The sequence below is a fragment of the Maniola jurtina genome, chromosome 20, assembly GCF_905333055.1.
Source record: "Maniola jurtina chromosome 20, ilManJurt1.1, whole genome shotgun sequence".
Lineage (NCBI taxonomy): Eukaryota > Metazoa > Arthropoda > Insecta > Lepidoptera > Nymphalidae > Maniola > Maniola jurtina.
The window spans coordinates 12,862,596-12,881,708 of record NC_060048.1 but is presented as its reverse complement, the minus strand read 5'-3'; the positions used below and the strand labels follow the sequence as shown (position 1 = coordinate 12,881,708).

The window sequence follows — 19,113 nt, the reverse complement described above, 5'->3', positions numbered from 1 at the left end:
TTTCAGCTCCGGAATTGGGTTTCGATGCGCGGCGTTCAAAGTCCGGAGTTCTGAAGTTTCGAAGCGTCAATTATTTATTTTATTTAGATTTTCTTTTTTAATTTCATTTTATTCATTAACAAAAAAAAATGTAACAAAATAATGCGCTTGATTAGAATATTTTTTGCGCCTTAATGAATGTTCAAGTCTGTTAAGTACTAATTTGATTTGAATTTAGTTTGTAAGGATGAGGCTGGCCATATGGGTCACCTTTAAAAGCCCCTTAAAAATAATAGAATTTAAAAAAGACTGTTATACTTACATGAAAGTAAACAAAATGAAAAGAAAACTTTATTTTACGACCTAGTAAAATTAATTAGTTATAGAGTAGAGTTTTCATTTTGATTTTCTAAAATTATGTTTTCAATCCATAAAATTGGATATTTATATTATGTACAGTTTTATTAAGACTATACTGTATTGTAACCTCTGAAAAAGCTCGACTTTTTTCTAAAAATATTAAAATCGCAACTCACGTTAAGTTCACGTTAGCTCCGGCTTTACAAACGAACCTGTAATCTTTCGAAACTCCCGAGTTACACCAATACCGGACTTCCGGAGCTCAAGCCCTATCTACACGCGGATCCACGTTTTTGTCTCAACAGCTTCCTGCTTAGGGCCTTCAATTAGATTCCAGGACAGCCTGCCATTGTTCTTCATTTTAATTGATTAAAACCGTCAATTCGACAGAGATGTATAGAAAGTAATCAACTTCGCATAGTTACAGCTGTACACACTAGGTAGAATCACTACGCATATTATAAATGCGAAAGTGTTTGCATTTAGTTTCTCCTTCAATCACGCCGCAAATGATCAACGGATCAGTCACATCAATAATGAAAAAACTTTGTTAAGTCACCAGTAAGTATTCCGACATATTATGTTAACATTATCAGAACTATCATTAATACCCATATTACAAATGCGGTAGTGTGTTTGTTTGCTGGTTTCTCCTTCAATAACGCAGTGATAGTTCTGTCATGTATATCATATCTCGTATACTTACTGGGTGATTTACAAATTGGTTTTTTCATTATTGGACGAACTGATAATATTATTGTTGTAGTACAATAATTCTGTATCTTATAAGCATTGTTTCTACTAGATCATTCATTTCTGCATATCGACATTAGCAGACAGGAGTTTGGCTCGTGTTGATATCATTAAACTAAAATAATTTACTCCCATTTAATATTACTTAGAAAGCGCTGGAAATTCTATTTTTATGACTATCAGATCTACTGAATTACGCAAATTGCACTACCATCATAATATTTTGTCTTACAATAAACAGGTAAATAGGAATGTATAGATATCAATCTTTTATTTTTTAATCCGCAGCATTATCTCTTTAGTCACGTTAACAGATCTTCATTACTAAGGCTGAAAGCTATAGACCATACTTTGATTTTGCTCAGAATCTATAGTTTTACAAAATTTACAGAACGAGACAAAGTTATTTCTCTTGATCTAAATTTGATCCTTGAGAAGAAAGAGAATTGCTTTATTGCCATCTCTATCTCAATATACTACAATGAAGAACTCTCACAATTTTTTGCTTGGTTCTTTTGGCCTTTTCATCACGCGGAACTTTCACCAAAATATCTAATACGGCTTGTTAGCTTTACAATCTTTAGCAGAACATGGTTTTCAGGCAAGTATTTTGTATGGCATAGCTCATTTGACCTGGGTAAGTAGGCTCAAGGCTCACCTTATTCCCCTATCCTCGGCGTCGGCGCGGGCTCCCGGGGGAACTGTAAGTAATGGGGTCACGCAGCCCGCAGGCGACGCTTACTGAATTTCACTGCAACCCACCATTTTGAATTATATACGACTCCGACATATTGCGTTTTTCGTTTCTAGTTTCCATTTGATTAACACCGTTTATCATATCATTCTGCCTAAATTATGGGTTGTTTTGGGTCTTATTTTTCTTTTTAAAATGATTCGTAAATCGGTCACGTTTTTCAAATTCTAAATGTTTACTCTTTCCTAAATTATCATATGTATAAATATATTGTAATTATGTAAATATAAAATGATATTTTATGTATTGTAGATTTTTATAGGACATTTGTTTTGCTTATAGAAGCAATAGACTGCATTCAGCTGCCCACAATATGATTGTGTAATGATTTGTTATATTCATATAAAGTACCTGGGCTCGTCAGACTTGTTCTCTGCATCTTTCGATTTGATTATCCCTGAATTCACCTGAGAACTCGGAAATGACACCTATCTACATAAACGTGGAATAGAATAGAGTAGATTTTTTTTTATTCCAACAGACTTTTACAAAAACATTTGAATCGTCAAATGCATCTATACCACTTGTTCGGAATGCTTTTCCTAGAACAACCAGCAAGAAACTAAGTGGTTGTTGCTCTTTTCAAAGATTCGATTTACAATAATCTTGGTCTGGTGGGAGCCAAGCCATAACCCTACCAGGTTAGCCTGCTTCCATCACTTAACCACCACAGATAGCAGTCAAGGACTAACTTTATATCTGAAAAAAAAATAAGCATATTTTGTCATGAATACAAGTAATTGTAATACATAATATCCGAATCCTTGGAGCCGGTGTCGAGATACCAATTATTGCCCGATGAAAGTACAGCCTAGTGTAATGTGCTGGTTTTTCTGCCGTGCTGAGTTTCTCGCCGACTCTTCCCAGTGGAATCAGCTTTCCAAACCGGCGGTAGAGTCTTGTCTTGTCACAAATTCCATAGGTTATATGAAATAAATCAATTTTTCTTACGGCTGTCGAAAAGTTGACTAGCAGCGATGTTATTTGTCAAGAATTGTAAGGTAATTTTCTAACAAATGATAACGTTGCTAAGTAACTTATCGATAGACGGACTTGGATGAATAAATACTCGACGGATAGATTAATTAATTACCTATATCAATTCTTGGCTCATAAATAAACTTTTGAGCTTTGACCTTTTCTTACAAAAAAGTCATATTGTTTTCAATTTGTTTTTCGTTTGTGTTATAGTTTTCTGTGCTACGTTGACTCCTTTTCTATGTAGCTCGTAAATCCGTTTGGTAGAATGAATGGTCGTAGCTTTATGAGATTTCCTTTGTCCTTGTAAAACGAGATCAGGGGGCGTGCCATGAACGTGCTTCTCTTGTCTTGATTGTATTATTTGTTCGAGATATTCCTATATACAATTTATATAGAAAAACAAATCGAAAGATTTTTTAAAATACATTTTTACGATTGCTTTTGAGTCACAATAAGCTAAGGTGCTGCTTGATTGCAAAAAACTGCATCAATCAGTATTACCATCTCAATTCTTGTGAATTGTAATTGGCTGAATTTATGGTATTCATGTTGCAGCAATGCATTGTAGCCAATAGGAAGCGAGTGTGGGCCAATCGGAGGTGATTGCGATCGTCTCACTGTAGCTGTCATGAAAATTGACAGTCAAAAAGTGGTAGTACCCATTTTTGAATAAATGAGATGTATAGAAGGCACTTTACTGCTATGCTAATAACACTACTGCTGACATAAAACCTCTCGTTTTAACTGAAGCTTAAGTCTGAGCAAAGTACGCTCTGTAGATCTCAGCCTAAGCCTAAGGTTCCCTGTTTTTTTTTTGCCTTGTTTCTATGAAGCCGTGAGACTTTCGCTCATACAATCAGTTGAAAATATGGGGCTTTTGATATGATTCCTGCTCGCGTGTAATTAGCTCGTTCGCCATTGTGTTCAGTCGCATATAAATATTGCCTCCCTTCGTAACGATCGAGGAAGCGTTATTATACCGACTCGTTTTTGCTCTTTTGTCTTTTTCATTATGTCCCGTTTTGTATGAGTTACTTTTTTATAGCTGTTAAACTAGCTGACGCTCGCGAATTCCCGGGGATTTAGGATTTTAAAAATCGCTTGGAAACTCATGATTTTCCTGCATAAAAGTGAGTAGGTATAAAATACTATATCCGCAAATTCGTCTCCAGGAATCAGGAAGCTATCTCTGTGTCTCTCAAATGTTAATGCTAGCGTCTTTGTCCGCATGGATTAGGTTTTTAAAAATCTCGTGTGAACTCTTTGATTTTTCGGGATAAAATGTTGTCTAAGTCACTCTTCAGGTCTTTAACTACACTCATGACTCAGGACGAATCAATAAACAAACACTCGCATTTATAAAAATATGAAAGTATGAATTACATACGCAGTTTTTTGTTAATACATATTATATAGGTAGGTATGCGTTGTTCCGAGTGCCACAAAAAATATTTCAATAAAATGTTTTTCTTTTTAAAATTGTTATAATTTATTCTCTACGCAGTTCGATGGTCGATGCGTAGTTTCAAGCGTCACAAAAACTTTATGAGACATTTATTTTTTACTGCGTATTTTTCATTCATTATCATCGCCAACTGATAGGCGTCCACTGCTGGACATCGGTCCCTTGCAGAGAATGCTAGACGCCACGGTCTTGCACCGTATGAATCCAGCGTCTTCCTGCGACTCGTTTGCTGTCGTCTGTACACCTCCAACGCTGAGTCTTTCAATGCCAGGTCGCAAATCCAGTACATTGGGACCCCAACGTCTATTGGTTTTTCGATCTATGTGCTCTGCCCATTGCACTTCAGCTTCGCAACCCGTTGGGCTTGCCGGATACTCTGACCTTCCAAGTATTTTTCATTAGTTTCTTTAAATTGAAACTGGTCTATAGGTATCTACATCTATTGTGAACTTTTGGTACGCAACATCAATTATCATTATTGGTTGGATTAAATTGTTGTGCGCATGGCACTATTCCAAAACTGCGCTTGTTTTCAATATGTTTGGATTCCATTTATCTACTTCTTTGTGTTTGCGAGCTTTGCGAGGATGAAATAAAGGGAACTAAAGTTAGAAAAGCTCGTATTCTTTAGAAAATATTGATTTAGTCTTTCGTGAGTTATCCTCATCACCAATACATATTATAGTTCTCTTTACAAATATAACTACAAATATGTGATTTACATAATATTTAATCGCATTTCAATCGATTCAAAGTTCGAGAAAGCGAATCATATTAAAAATAAATTGCCTTCATTCTTTAGATTTTTTTCATGCAAATACAATAAGGCTCCATCTGTAAATTTTCATAATGTTTCAGAAACAATAGTTTTTGCCTTTTTGTTACAGTTGAATTTCATTGTTCTAGGAATTTAATAGTTATCAGCTCTGATATCTATATTTTATAGAACAATGCTTAACAATCTTAAAACGTCGCCAAACAAGTCAGAAAGTGAAGGTATCAAAGGTTTTCACACAAAGAAATCGGCGACGAAGGGCCTCGCTTACGAAATGGGACCAAAATGGTGCATCTAGTAACTGGGTCAAGCTCGCTTACGTTGGGTCGCCACGTGTTCTCCCCTCCGTTCAAAATCCCTTCAATTATACCTTTTATACCTTACTTCAAACATTTAAAGTCTATTTTGTTTTGCCCTGAGTTTTGTGCTATCGGCCTTGTCGGAGTATTGCACGCGTTACATTTCAAGCTGATGGATAATGTCTGCTATTCAACGGTAATAGAGATTGAATTCCCTTGAAAGTCTGCCCCATTACAAAAGTCTCTACAGACGGGAGCAACTTCCTTCTTCAATTTTAGTTTCAGCCTATTTAGCAATAGCTAAATTTGGCGCTCTGCGGATTTTGATTATTGAAACCCTCAAAGCTTAAGCTTATAATATAACCTCGAATCAGCCCCCAATTGTGTGAGAAAAAAGTATTTATTCATCGTTATCGACAGCAAATTCTGCCCCTTGATTGACTGAATAATTTGCTGTTCACATTTTATCACATCCAATGAAGGGACAGAATTTACTACCGATTACGATGACAATGAACACATTTTTCTTAGGTAGTATTATTTCCGGTTTGTGCCAGAGCAGACAATCGGCAATTTTGTCTGCTGCATAGCGTCCTAAACTGCCCTTCAAAACTTGGGTTCTCAATCTGATATAAAGTGCATATACATATTTTGAGAAAGTATTCGCTGTATTGCTCCATGTGTCAAATTGACATGTCAAAAGTACGATTTTAGTCCTTACTCTAAGATAAGTATCTACAGAGCGCACTTTGACTTTACTTGGACTTAAGCTCTGTCTTAAATCTAAGCAAAGTCAAAGTGCGGTCTATAAATCTCACCCTAAGAGTAAAACGTACTTTTGATATGACAGCTATTGACACATAGAGCAAAATGGTGAGTCTTTTCTCAAAATGTATGCATTATAATTTCATTCAACATGAATAGAAATTAAGAAGTTTCTCTTGAACTCTTGTTTAAGATCAATTTACCGCCTCTTGCTTTGGAACTGATTATCTATTTATTATTATCTATATAGGTTATTATCTAATTAGAACGGACCCAAAATTGGCCAAGGAAGTTGGTCATGACTGTAGAGACTTCAAGCGTTGCACGAATTAGATTTCTCCTCGTTGTATAATCTTTGCTATTCATCGGTAATAGAGATTAAGTTCCCATGCAAATTTATCGCAGTTAAAACAATTTGTCGACGTAGTTACTACGTCGATAGTGTTTGCATTTTGAATGTTACGACACGGAAGTTACTCGTCCAAAGTCTTTGTCTTTGCCCAATGTTGGGTTGAGTGAAGGACGAAAATTGACTACGTACCTACATCTATTACGTAAAATAGTAGCTAACTACTACCACGTAATTTAAAACCTGATTGCCCTTCACTACTAATTTGTATATAAGTTTCTTTATTCCTTCTAATGTCTTTGTTAGTTCAATTATTTATGATTAATTGATAATAATATGATTTAAGATTTTGTAGTGTTCATTATTTTCATGTCAGCGTCGCGTCCTATCAATATTCTGAATTGTATTATACAGGCTGTCGTGAACTGTGGTCATATTATGTCTGCGTGTGTGGTCTAATCTCTGGAACTACTGAATCGATATTGAAAATTCTTTCGTCAATAGAAAGCTACATTATTCCTGAGTGACATAGATATATTTTGTTTTCAAAAAAAATAGAGATCCCTACGAAAATTGTAATAAGCTACCCGTGCGAAGCCGGGGCGGGTCGCTAATCTATTTTCTTATCTTTCATTTGTCTTCATCCTGTTTCGACTACCTAACCTAAATGATTACGGAATTAAATCCACTTCCTCTTGTATCCAAACCGCGGATGCTAGTGGTAATAACTAATAACTAGAACTCCCTAACTTTCTCACGTCTATATTTACTTAATTGGAATTAATATGAAACACGAATTAACTACAAGTTTGTGTCCAAAGTAATTACTGAAATAAACCTTTTGATTCCGTCATATGAACTATGTGTTATGTAGGTATTCTGAGATAGCGTTCAGAATTCCTTTTGCGTGGGATACCGCCTCCTACTAATCCAACTGATTAATCGTATTGTTCATAAATTAAATTAATTTGGATTCAAATTTTGTTTGCCCATGGCATTTGTTTATTGTGTCGAACATTTTTTAGGGTTCCGTATTCGCAGAGAAAAAGGAACCCTTATAAAAACACTTCGTTGTCTGTCTGTCGTGTCTGTTAATACCCGTCAAGGGAATCAAAACCTATAGGGTACTTCTCGTTAATCTAGGATCATGAAATTTGGCAGGGGGCAATGGCGTCGATTCTGATGAATAAAAAAAAAGAGCAGCTACATTTTTCTTTTTTAATATTGCTAAAAAAGGACGCAAGATGAATTTAAAATTAAAGACTGTCCTTTTCATATCATTTTCCTATTAATGTGTAGTAGGAAAAAGATGCGAATACTCTACAATTTAGCTATATGACAAAAGAGAAAAATCCGTAATTGAATTTGTGGTTACATCACAAAAACAATTTATTAAAAAATGTTGTTTCTTGCGTGATGGTATGGAGATTGAAGAACCCTTCGTATGCGCGTCCGCCTCGTATATGACAGGTTTTTTTTTTTGGGTAGAAATAATAGAGTTCGGGGTTTATTGTTTCAGTTACACGCTTTTGCGTTGAGGCTCTCAGCGAACTGGGTCGCACCGGCGTCGTTGCTCGGGTCAAGTTCGTTTGACCTTTTCTTTGGTCATTTCCTCCTTTGCTCAGTTGTTTTTTTTTATTGATAATAAAAGTTTCTTTGTGAATTACAGCAACTACAGACCTTCAGTGTACACATTTTATTTTTGTATATTCTGTTAGGTTTTTCTGTTTGTATGTTTTTTGTTTCTTTACATTATATAATTGTGTAAGGTTTTTGAAAGTTTATCCATTCATTGTAACTTTGTTAGGCGATACAGTTTTGTAATTTTCAAACACTAATGTTTCTAAAAAGAACGCTAGGACCAAGATTTTTAGTTAGTTTCTAGTTACCTAACGTCTTTTTTTATATATTTCTATTGCGAAGAAAATGTAAAAAAAATTGACTTTGACGTAAGATTTTTTTTACATCTTTATTACCTGTTGTCTCCCAAAGCCGCCATGATCCAAACTTCATAGTCGCTGATTGGTCGTCCCTGTGCTGTAGACAATACGCAGAGAAAATTTCAGTTTTTATAAAATAACGAAGGTCTGGTATGCGCTGGCTCTCTCAATAACAATATGAATTTCAAATTATTTTCCACCGCTGTCTACGAAGTTACTTTTAGAATAATATACATAATTTGAACGTTTCATGATACAAACTTCAGACTAAAACACTAATAATTCGCTTACTTTGAAAGATATTTAAAAGTTAAACGACTTCAACATTTGCGTACTGAATTATATAGATGCTAGTTGTTCTTTTTCATGGACTTAGCTTTTAATTTTATTCACTTCAATAGGTTTAATATGTTCTTCTTGGAGTTGTATCTATAATACATAGATATATTATAATAGTTCTATGTAACTTTTGAAGGGATCAAAATTCAGAATATTACCATTAGTACATAATATTTTATTACATAGTAGTAAATCGCTTACCTTATCTAGCACTTTTATAATCCGCTAACATTCCCATACATCAATGATTATACCTTTATACCAAATTAGTTCAACATCTTAGATTTCTTTCAGAGAAAAATCTTAAACCTTTTTAAGGGTTCCGTAGTCCGTACCCGAAGGGTGCCAAAGGGAGCCTATTACCAAGCCACCGTTGTCGGTCCGTCCGTCTGTTTGTCAGCGTGTTGTATCTCGTGAACCGTAATAGGCAGAGAGTTGTTACAGAATGTGTATTTCTATTGCCGCTATAACAAAAAATAATAACAATTTCAAAATGGCCGCCATGGAAAAAAAAAGAAAGGGATATTTCTTGCACGATAGTACGGAACCCTTGGTGTACGAGTCCGTCTCGCTCTTGACCGGTTTTTTTAGCTTTAGGGTAGAGTTTTCAAAATTATTGTGGGATAACATGGGGTTGATCTTTATAACACAACAAGGTTTTTCCAAACAATGTTAGCCATGTAAAACATGCATAATATTTTTATTATCAAATTCTTTTGTTATCAAATTCTAAATGTTATCAGTGGTATTTCTAACAATACCTAGATAATACAGTTTGGTCAACTAGATCAATGTACCTACTAGCCTATATTATTGCAATAAACTCATTGTTTTCATCAACAATTCAATGTCCACACATTTTTGTAGCCTTTTTTTAATTTGTAAATTCTGGCACGTAGACAATCACCTATTTACTGAAAGGTCAATTACCTATTTACTAAAAACCTATTGTTGATTATGTGAAATAAGCCCCGGCCCGTTTGATGTCATCTCTCCATCTAGTGGGAGGTTTTCCAACGCTGCGCTTTTTTGCAAGGTCTAGCACCATTCTAGCACCTTGGGACCCCAACGTCTTGGTTTTTTTGAATGGCGTTGAGTTATGTCTGTTAATCTGGTTCTCCTACGTATCCACATTGCTGATGTGATCACGTAGAGAAACTCCAAATAAGACTTTGGATTATTTAACAGTGACGAAGTTTCTTTTAATAGTTTCGCCGTAATGTAATTAACTTGAACGACCTATAAACAATCAGATTTCCATGTAAACAGTTTTAACACGGAGTTAGTGAGTGAAACTAATAACGCGTGAACGGTTTGATGTTACCTACTGTATGAACCTTGCAGCGTGCAGTTGCTAAGCGCGGTCGGCCTTGATTTGCGGTTAGGTTAGGATGTACTAAACGATGTTTATGTTACCTACTGGATGATGTCCGCGACTTCGTGTGGATTTAGTTTTTTTTGAATCACGTGGGAAATCTTTGATTTTCCTCAAAAGTATGCTAATCACCGTCAGAATCCAGATTTTTAACAGCTATATCCTTGCAAAAAAACCGGTCAAGTGCGAGTCAGACTTGCGCATCACGAGTTCCGCACTTTTTGACATTTTGCACGATAAATAAAAACTATCATGCATAAAAATAAATAAAAATCTGTCTAAGATGCAAGCAGGCCTATTTTGAAGGCGTTAGGCACCCATGCCCTTTATAGGTTTCTGCACGGCATTGTAGGTAGGTACATCGCTTGGCGGCACGGCTCTGCCGGTAGACTGGTAACTACGAGTAATTAATCACGGTCGTAGCGTCCCACCAGACCAGACCAGACCAGAGACAAATATTTAGAAATTCCTAAATTGCCTCTGCCGGGAATCGAACCTGGGACCTCCCACTTATCACACCACAACGGCCACCGCTGCCTCAAGGAGGACGTCAAATAGTAGGTACCTAAGAGCGATTATGCACTGCATCCGAAAATACGTTCCGAAGTAGTCATAGAATGATTTGTATGGTAGTTTACGCACTAGCTCCGACTTCCGTCATCCGAGTTCTCTCCGTCATCCGTGAGAATACACGTGACATATGACGTAGATATGTCAAAGATGTGCACTGAATTAGCTTGGATTTGGAGCAGAGATCGGATTAGTGCGTAAGCAATATCCGAGTTCGGTCCGAGATTTTTTATCCGTATTTTCACTGATTCGGATCGGATGAGTGCGTAATCGCCCTAATGGTTGCTCCAATATGGGTATATTGGGTAGTGATTCAACGGTAGTAGGTACTTGCGCAATCGCATTAATGAAGTGGATTTATGAACCAGCGTAAATGCTGAATTAATTATATTATCGTGTAATGAGCGTAGGGCGTGCTATCGAACCATGTCAAATGGCCACTACATTGTACGAGTACAACCCAGCTATAGTTGAAGGTCACGGAACTAAAATGTTTCTGCCATAACTCATAGGCATTTATACATTTCGCCGTACAAAAAAGCCCGGTAGACTAGTGGTTAAGACGTCCACCTCCCATTCGGAGTTTCGATGGTTCGATCCCGGGCTCGCACCTCTAATTGTACCGAGTTATGTGCATTTTAAACAATTAATCGCTTGCTTTAACGGTGAAGGAAATCATCGTAAGGAAACCTGTATGCATGAGTCTTCTCCATAATGTTATCAATATGAAGTCTGCCAATCCGTATTGGGCCAGCATGATGGACTATGGCCTAAACCCTTCTCATTTTGGGACTAGACCCGAGCTCCGTAGTGAGCTGATCATGTTGATGGTGATGATAGGTACATTACGTATCTGTCAGATGTCTTTTGATTGGCGTTAATTAATAAGGTCCTGAGGGCAGAGTGAACTAGAGTGAGGGAACTCTCGGTTTAATCTTAAATCAACGATATGTCAAATTTAAGGCTATTTTGACGTAAAATAGGGCTACTTGCGTCAAATGTACTAACATTTGACGCGTGCCAGTGACGTCGAAGCCTCAACGTTTTGTTAAAAGTTCCCTAGCTGTCGTGAACAGTGCTAAGGGGGTATATGTATAGAATATAGATCCTTTTGCAAAAATACTTCATAATAAGAAAGACTAGCATGTGTGCTCGGTTGAACGAACAAAGCGAGTAAAGACAATTAGATACACTGATGCGGCATACATAACAATCAGCCGTGGCGAATTGTTGCTCTATGTATTCTACTGGCAGGGAATGCCATAGATCGGTAACTAGTCCAGTAACAACGTACCTGTAATCTGTACTTATAATTTTTTTTTCAAAAATAATAATAAAAACGACTTCAATAACATACTCGTACCTATATTATACGAGAGTTAAATGTTCTATATTAACATTTTTTGGAGCCGGTTCCAATTAGCCGCACTAACGGTCTACTCTTTATAATATTGTTTGTGACTCCACATTGGCACCTCATTGGCATCGACTCCAAAAAATGTTAGTATAGAACTGCATTAGCTCTTGTATACATAATTATATTCGATAATAAATTAAATTATTTTTTACTTTTTTAGTGTTTGTGGTTACTGAAGTCTTATTTTTTTGAAATTTTTTATTTCACAATTTTAAGTGGCTTCAATATATTAAAATATGTTATACCTGGATAAAAACCTACTGTTTACTAAGCTATCACACCATCTTTGAGGAGTTCTGTTCTCTATCTCCGAAGATATTCATCAGATCTTCACCAAACTAAAACGGGACCACCTCGAAAGTATGATCTACGAAACAAAAACAATACCAAAATCGGTTCATATTTGGCTGAGTTATCGCGTAACAAACATACAAAAAAAACATATAGTCGTATAGAGAGCCACCTTTTTCTTTTATAAGGATAATAAAGGATAAACTGAGATTGACTGACAATATTGCCCCGCTTGGCTATCCACGGTATTCGTAGCATTCGTCTCCACCTTTCAAACGCATTCGAAAGGATTGGACACTGCAGGGATATTTCAATTGCTACAAAAAATGGTTTTAAAGACCAGCGTCCAACAGTTGCCAAAAGCAATCTATGTTCAATCTCAGTTGGCAAAGTAAATTCTGTCCAATTGGCAGAGAAGAAAGCCCGATTTAAATTGAAAATCTTTAGTAGAAATAATAGAACTAAAAATTTGTATTTCTAACGGTGGTAAAATCACTGCAAAAGAAAAAAAATCCGTTTAAAAAGTACGAGTAGGTACGCCTTCTTGAAATAAACGTTATTTGCATTTGTTAAATATGGACATTCGCAATTAGCGAGGGGTAAAATATCGACTTCACACTACTAATATTACAAAGGCGAAAGTTTGTGTGTATGTTTGTTACTCTTTCAAACAAAAACTAGTAGACAGATTTGGATGAAATTTAGAATAGAGATAGACTATACTCTAGGTTAACACATAGGCTACTTTTTATCCGGGGAAATTTAATGGTTCCCGCGGGATTTTGAAAAACCAAAATTATCGTATTCTCTCATGCCACAATTAATTAACCGATTCGAGCTGAAAGAAAATGAGATGGATTATACCCTGACATAACACATGGCTACTTTTTATCCCGTAAAAAATCATGGTTCCTGCGGGGGTTTTCTGTCGTTCTCTATGCCAAGTTGCTCTTAGAAGATTCTGTTTAAATTGTTTTTACGTGTACAAACTTATTCACCTATTCACCGCGGGCAACACCGCGAGGCGCAGCTAGTTATTTCGTAAATGTGGAATTTTATATATGAGAAAAATGAAGGCGCAATTATGCGATAAAAGTTAACAAACAATTCCCAAGTCACGTCCCACGTTCATCGTTTGATTACGTATCATATATTATGTATGAGTAAATATGTTCACATCATCGTAACTTCAAAATCACATTCTTTACGCGACACACGAAGCGTCTCTTCTTTGATGTCTTCATTTCACTTTCTTTAACTTTTAATTAAATTAAATCGGTTAGTTAAAAATAAGCTGCTATATTAAGATTTCAAAATGCCTTACGTGTATTATTAAATATTAACCAGTTTGACCTTTAAAATGTTGCTTATGATTTCAACTCTATTCTTTTAAATGACATTTTATCTGCCACGATAGACGAGAGACCTTGTAGTATTAAAATGTACTTTTTCTTAAATTTTGACGGTAGCTTCCTAAAAAAAATTTTCCTTAATACTAATTGATAAAATTGTTGCTAATGCCTTTTGCATTGTCAAGATTCTTTATCATCTCTCACATTATTGACGTTATCTAGAGTTAAAGACCTTTTATTTAATTTAATCTCTTTTAAAATTATGTTAATGCTATCGATTTCCTCCAATTATGCAGTACTTAGTTTAAGAATAAATATTATTAAAATTGTCTTAAGGCTAATGGAGTAGCAGTAGTTTTAAATTTAATTAGTTTTAATTTAACCGGCTCCATAGCACCACTATGCTCTAAATGCTCGTTTGCGGGTAGTCGGGTTGTTGCATGTCGTGTTTTGGCAACGCATCTTCAATTGCCACCTCCGCTGTTTTGAGAAAAAGCTTTACTACCACCAGCATTTAATATGTTGAGGATTAAGCTGATTTTATAGATACGCTGCTCCATTTTAACATCTACTGATATACCATGTTGTATGCAGGGACTGATAAAGTACTGGTTATCTCGATTCTAAGGGCCGATTTTTCAATCGTCAAATAACTTTTATCTAAGGAATAAATTTTACGTTTTGACAGATTTCAAAAATGTCAAACCTTAAATTGGTTCCTAGATAAAAGTTATTTGACAATTGAAAAATCAGCCCTAGTCGACAAAATCCGTGACAAAGTAGCGACAATTCTCACGGTAGTGCTTTGCCTTCTGTATCAAAAATGTCTTTATAGCTCTTGAATTTCGTAGAGTTGGCAGTGTCTATGAAATCAGCTTCAGATTCATTGCATTAGCACGTAACACTTGCTGGAGATATTGGATGTAGAGTCGAAGAACTGATTCGCCGAGCAGCCAGACGCGTAAGTGGTGTATGGGGCCTCAATGGAACTGTTTAATGGACATGGATGTTTTCTCTTGTTGGAAGGTGGGACGCAGGGCCCGGGCCGAAGACCCCACCTGCCCTACCTCCACTTACGCCTCTGGATGTATCGTACGTCAACATCTATCATACACTGTCATCTTGTTAACAAACAGGGCTCGCTAACAGGATTACCGCTAACTTCTAAGCGCTCCAACGTGAAACGTTCTAATGTGACAACTCGCTAGACAGTTATTACACTTTAATATTTCTATGTACAGAATATCTTTAGCTGAGTCTATGCCAATAGTAATCCGCTTTATTTGTCATGTTCGGTGAAAATAATGTACAGCACAAATCAGCCTATGATATATCGATTTTTGATCATATCGATGCTGTTGAAATATTTGTTGAATTGGATCAATAACTATGTAATAACTGTCCAGACTCAGAAAACTGAATTCAATTCTCATGTTTTTAGCATTTCGTACATTTATAGCAAGCATCAAAAAATACCTCTAATTATTTATATTTAAAGTGCGCTTAAGAATTAATTGACACATTTTCATGATCTTTACGGTCAGTAAAGAGTCATAATACGAACGTTGAATTTAGTATTCAGATCTTAAGTCCCCTACTCGTTAGTATACTAGAATGTTAGAACGTTGCCCTTTTCCATTGGGATTGGGCTTAAAGGTCACCTTAGTCTGACAGATAAATGGCCATACATAATCTTAGTAAAAACCAATTTGTTATTCCCCTGAATCAATTCTGTTGGCCCCACAATAAAACTTTTATCTTTTGCGAACAAACAAGGTTTGCGAAGAAATTAAATTAGATTAATAATTGCCCTTGAATGTAGTTGCAATGTTAAGCTTTCTTTTTTTAATTATTCATTATAGGCAAGCGCTTGACCATAATCACACCTGATGGAAAGTGATAATGTTTGACCGTAAGATGCTGATGATTGATGATCGCGACTGAAGACAGCTTCTCAAGGGTTGGGATCTAAGGTTACACCTTCTGTCTGAGATCAGTCCAATCCATGATTTTTGTGATAATCGTGCATGGCTTTGGCTAGATGATCATAAGTCATGATGAGTCATGACTGATCAATTTTTAAAGCACCTTCTAGGGTGCAAGCGCGCTCCATCTCAGGTTTCATCGTCATATTTTGCCGACAGGTTTGATTGCAGCTAAGCGCTAGTCTATAAATTAAATAAAAGTATACTAAAACGCCTTTCTATTTCCAAAATATATGTAAGTTTATTGTTAACTCATATTAATAACGTTCTTTCACACAATCTGTTACTAAAATAAACGTTTGCTATTAACTCATATTTCCAAAACGTCATTTTACATCATTCACTTGTCAGAATAAACGTTTATTGCTAACTTGTCATTTTTAAAACGACTTTTCACACCATTCTTGTGCCAAAATAAACGTTTATTGTTGACTTATCGATCCCATGCTATTCGGTCATTTGTGACTAAGGTCAAGGGCTGAACTTATGCTAATCTGAGCGTGCAGACGCCGTCATAGTATATCATTCCATTCAAGACTAATATGTATTGGCATGGACGTTTATTGTTTATCTTTCAGTCTTATAATATTAATCATTTATTTACATTACCTGCATTGCTGTGAACTGAACGAAACCTTCCTCTTATTTCAATACATTTAAAGTTCCAAGATTTAAAGTACCTTATTTGGTTCAATAATTTTGTAACTTTGGTCTGAATATAAAAATGAATAAATAAATGAAGCCCTGTTTGTTAACCATGATTATTAATAGTAATAATTAATTAAGTAATATGTAATTGTAAGGCCTTATGACATATTTGCTGTGATAACCTAAAATATAATAGAATAGAATAATTAAATCGAATGGAATATTCTATTTTTAGGGCCGATTTCTCAATCGTCAAATATTTTTATCTGAGGAATAAATTTGAGGTTTGACAGTTTTTGTATAGAAAATCTGTCAAAACGTTCTCAAGATGTGTGAAATCTGCCAATGTGCACTTGGCCAGGCGGGGCAGCCGGCGATGGGTTGATCATGATGATGACATACGAGGTATTTGAATGTTATCGCAATCTTATCTGACACAATAGGTATTTTTATTAAATCCAAAATATATCATGAGGCCTAATTGTGTGACAAATGTTCGTTGGTCCAGCACTTCACATAAGACCAACTGAATAAACTGCTTTTCTCACGTTTTTACGTTGACACGGTACTATTATGTACGTTGATGTTTTCAGTGGAGTGATTTCTGGGTTAGTAGTGTTCTACACCATCTTGCTGAGTTGCACAGGCTTGACAATGTAACGACATCCGCGTTAAGTTTGCAAATGTATTCAGATTTACCTTCATAAAGTCAAGTCACGTTTTTTGTGCAGAATAAGCGAATTTACTCCTCTAAAATTGTTACGATAAATGTTCAAATCGGAATCTGCACTTAATGAGACTAAATAGCTATGGTCTCACCATAAAAACTTAAACAATGTTTAAGTAAATTTGTATGGGCTAAACGGGTTTGTTTGAACCAAGTCTAAAGTTTTTGGGGTGGGTAAGCCGGAAGGTAAACTTTGAGAACGAGTTTCTATTGCTCTTGGATCAGAACGTGTATTTTAAAACCTGAAATCCAACATTTATGACAGTAAAAGAATTTGAGTGTTTATATCACATTACAGCGTCTTTCTGCATACTAAGGCCTCATTTACACGAGAACTTTTAACGTTGAGGAATACCACGTGAGTTCAGCCTGGAGCATCATCTATATTTATAATAGAAATCACTCACGATAGTTTAAACTTTAAACGTTTAAACGCTAAATTGTTGCTTACAAAATAATTCATAGCATTAATTAGAGTCTAGCTTACTTGTTTATGAAAGCAAGATGACTCATGATTACTCGCAAAATAAAAACACTGTTTCTGAATTAATTAAGCGCCCAAGTCATTGAGGTCGTATGAATTTGATAACGTGATTTTTACTGCGCAAATAAAAACTCTACAATTAGTATATTTCTATGCGATAGATATTTCATTTTTAGGGTCCCGTGCTCGAAGGATACGAACGGGACCCTATTACTAAGACTGCTATCCGTCCATCCGTTAATTGTCAGTGGGCTTATCGTGAACCGTAACAGGTAGAGAGTTGAAATTTTCACAGAATGTGTATTTTTGTTGCTGCTATAAAAACAAACAATAAGAATTTCAAAATGACTGCCATGAAAATTAAAAAAAAGTGTTATTTCTTGAACGATGGTTGGTACGGATCCGTGTGCGAGCGTGACTCGCACTTGGCCGGTTTTCTGTGAATTACCTTCCCTACTTCGTGGTAAGGTTTTGGCCTTGGATTTGTTCTGGTAGGTACTTGTAACCGCCTGCTTATTATTCTGACCCAGGTTGGACAAGTCTCCAGTTTTTTTGAATGAAATTATTTATATTTACACTTATGCTTGTACTTTATGATAATATGGTTGTATGAAATTGAAAATAGTCGTTTGAGATCCATGGTAGGTACAAAAATTGAGGGTAGAAACTCTAGCAGCTTTAAAAGCATCAGATTGGTTATGTTGTGATGAATTAAGGTTTGAAGAAGCTATTGTAGTAACGACAGGAATCTTCTTAGTTTACTTAAGTTTAATCTACTTAAGTTTTGTCTCCTATTTATATTATACTAAGGTAAGCTGCCATCTGACAGCCCACAAGGGTTCCGTATCATCGTACAAGGTGTAGGTACAGCGAAAACTTTATGTACTTAAATTTTTTTCGTGAAAACATTTTAGAGCCTCGATAGCTCAACGGTTGCGGAGCGGACTGAATTCCGAAAGGTCGGTGGTTCAAACCCCACCCGTTGCACTAGTGATGATTATCATGGCTAATATTCTTTTTAAAGAAAAAAAAAAAAAGAAAAAAAAAAAAAATTTTTTTTGTGGTATAACCACAATTTCATAGTTTTCGGGTTTTTCCTTTAGTCTTATGCTAAAAGAATTACCTACCTGCCAAATTTCATGATTCTATAGGTCAACCGGAAGTACCCTATAGGTTTTCTTGACAGCACGACAGACAGACGGACAGACAACAAAGTGATCCTATAAGGGTTCCATTTTTCCTTTTGAGGTACGGAACTGTTCAAGGTTTTCTAATTCTCGTCCATTTTTAAAGGTGCATCTCCGGGATGTAATCCTGGAACCCCCCGACGTCTTAACCACGAGCCTATCACCGCATGATTACAATTACTTGGTTAAAATAAAAATAAAGCCACACAATAAAACGCAATGCAGGTTTTAAAATGCGGTTGTCTAGCAACAAAACGCCGAAAAGAGATCGTTAGCCGCGCGGGAGGACGCTATTACATTTAATGTTTTATTGTGATG

At 35.9% G+C, this 19,113-nt stretch overlaps 1 protein-coding gene across 3 annotated transcripts in view; it reads left to right on the top strand.

The window, feature by feature from the left end:
• The window catches only part of LOC123875981 (ran-binding protein 10), a 49,606-nt gene that overhangs the window by 7,721 nt on the left and 22,772 nt on the right, over nucleotides 1–19,113 (top strand). For 2 of the 3 annotated variants that reach the window (XM_045922122.1, XM_045922120.1), the window contains exon 2: nucleotides 14,791–14,856. The exons of the other annotated variant lie outside the window; for it this stretch is intronic. In XM_045922122.1, the coding sequence (XP_045778078.1) occupies nucleotides 14,791–14,856 (66 nt within the window). The remainder of the gene's footprint in view (nucleotides 1–14,790; nucleotides 14,857–19,113) is intronic. 3 annotated transcript variants of the gene reach the window in all.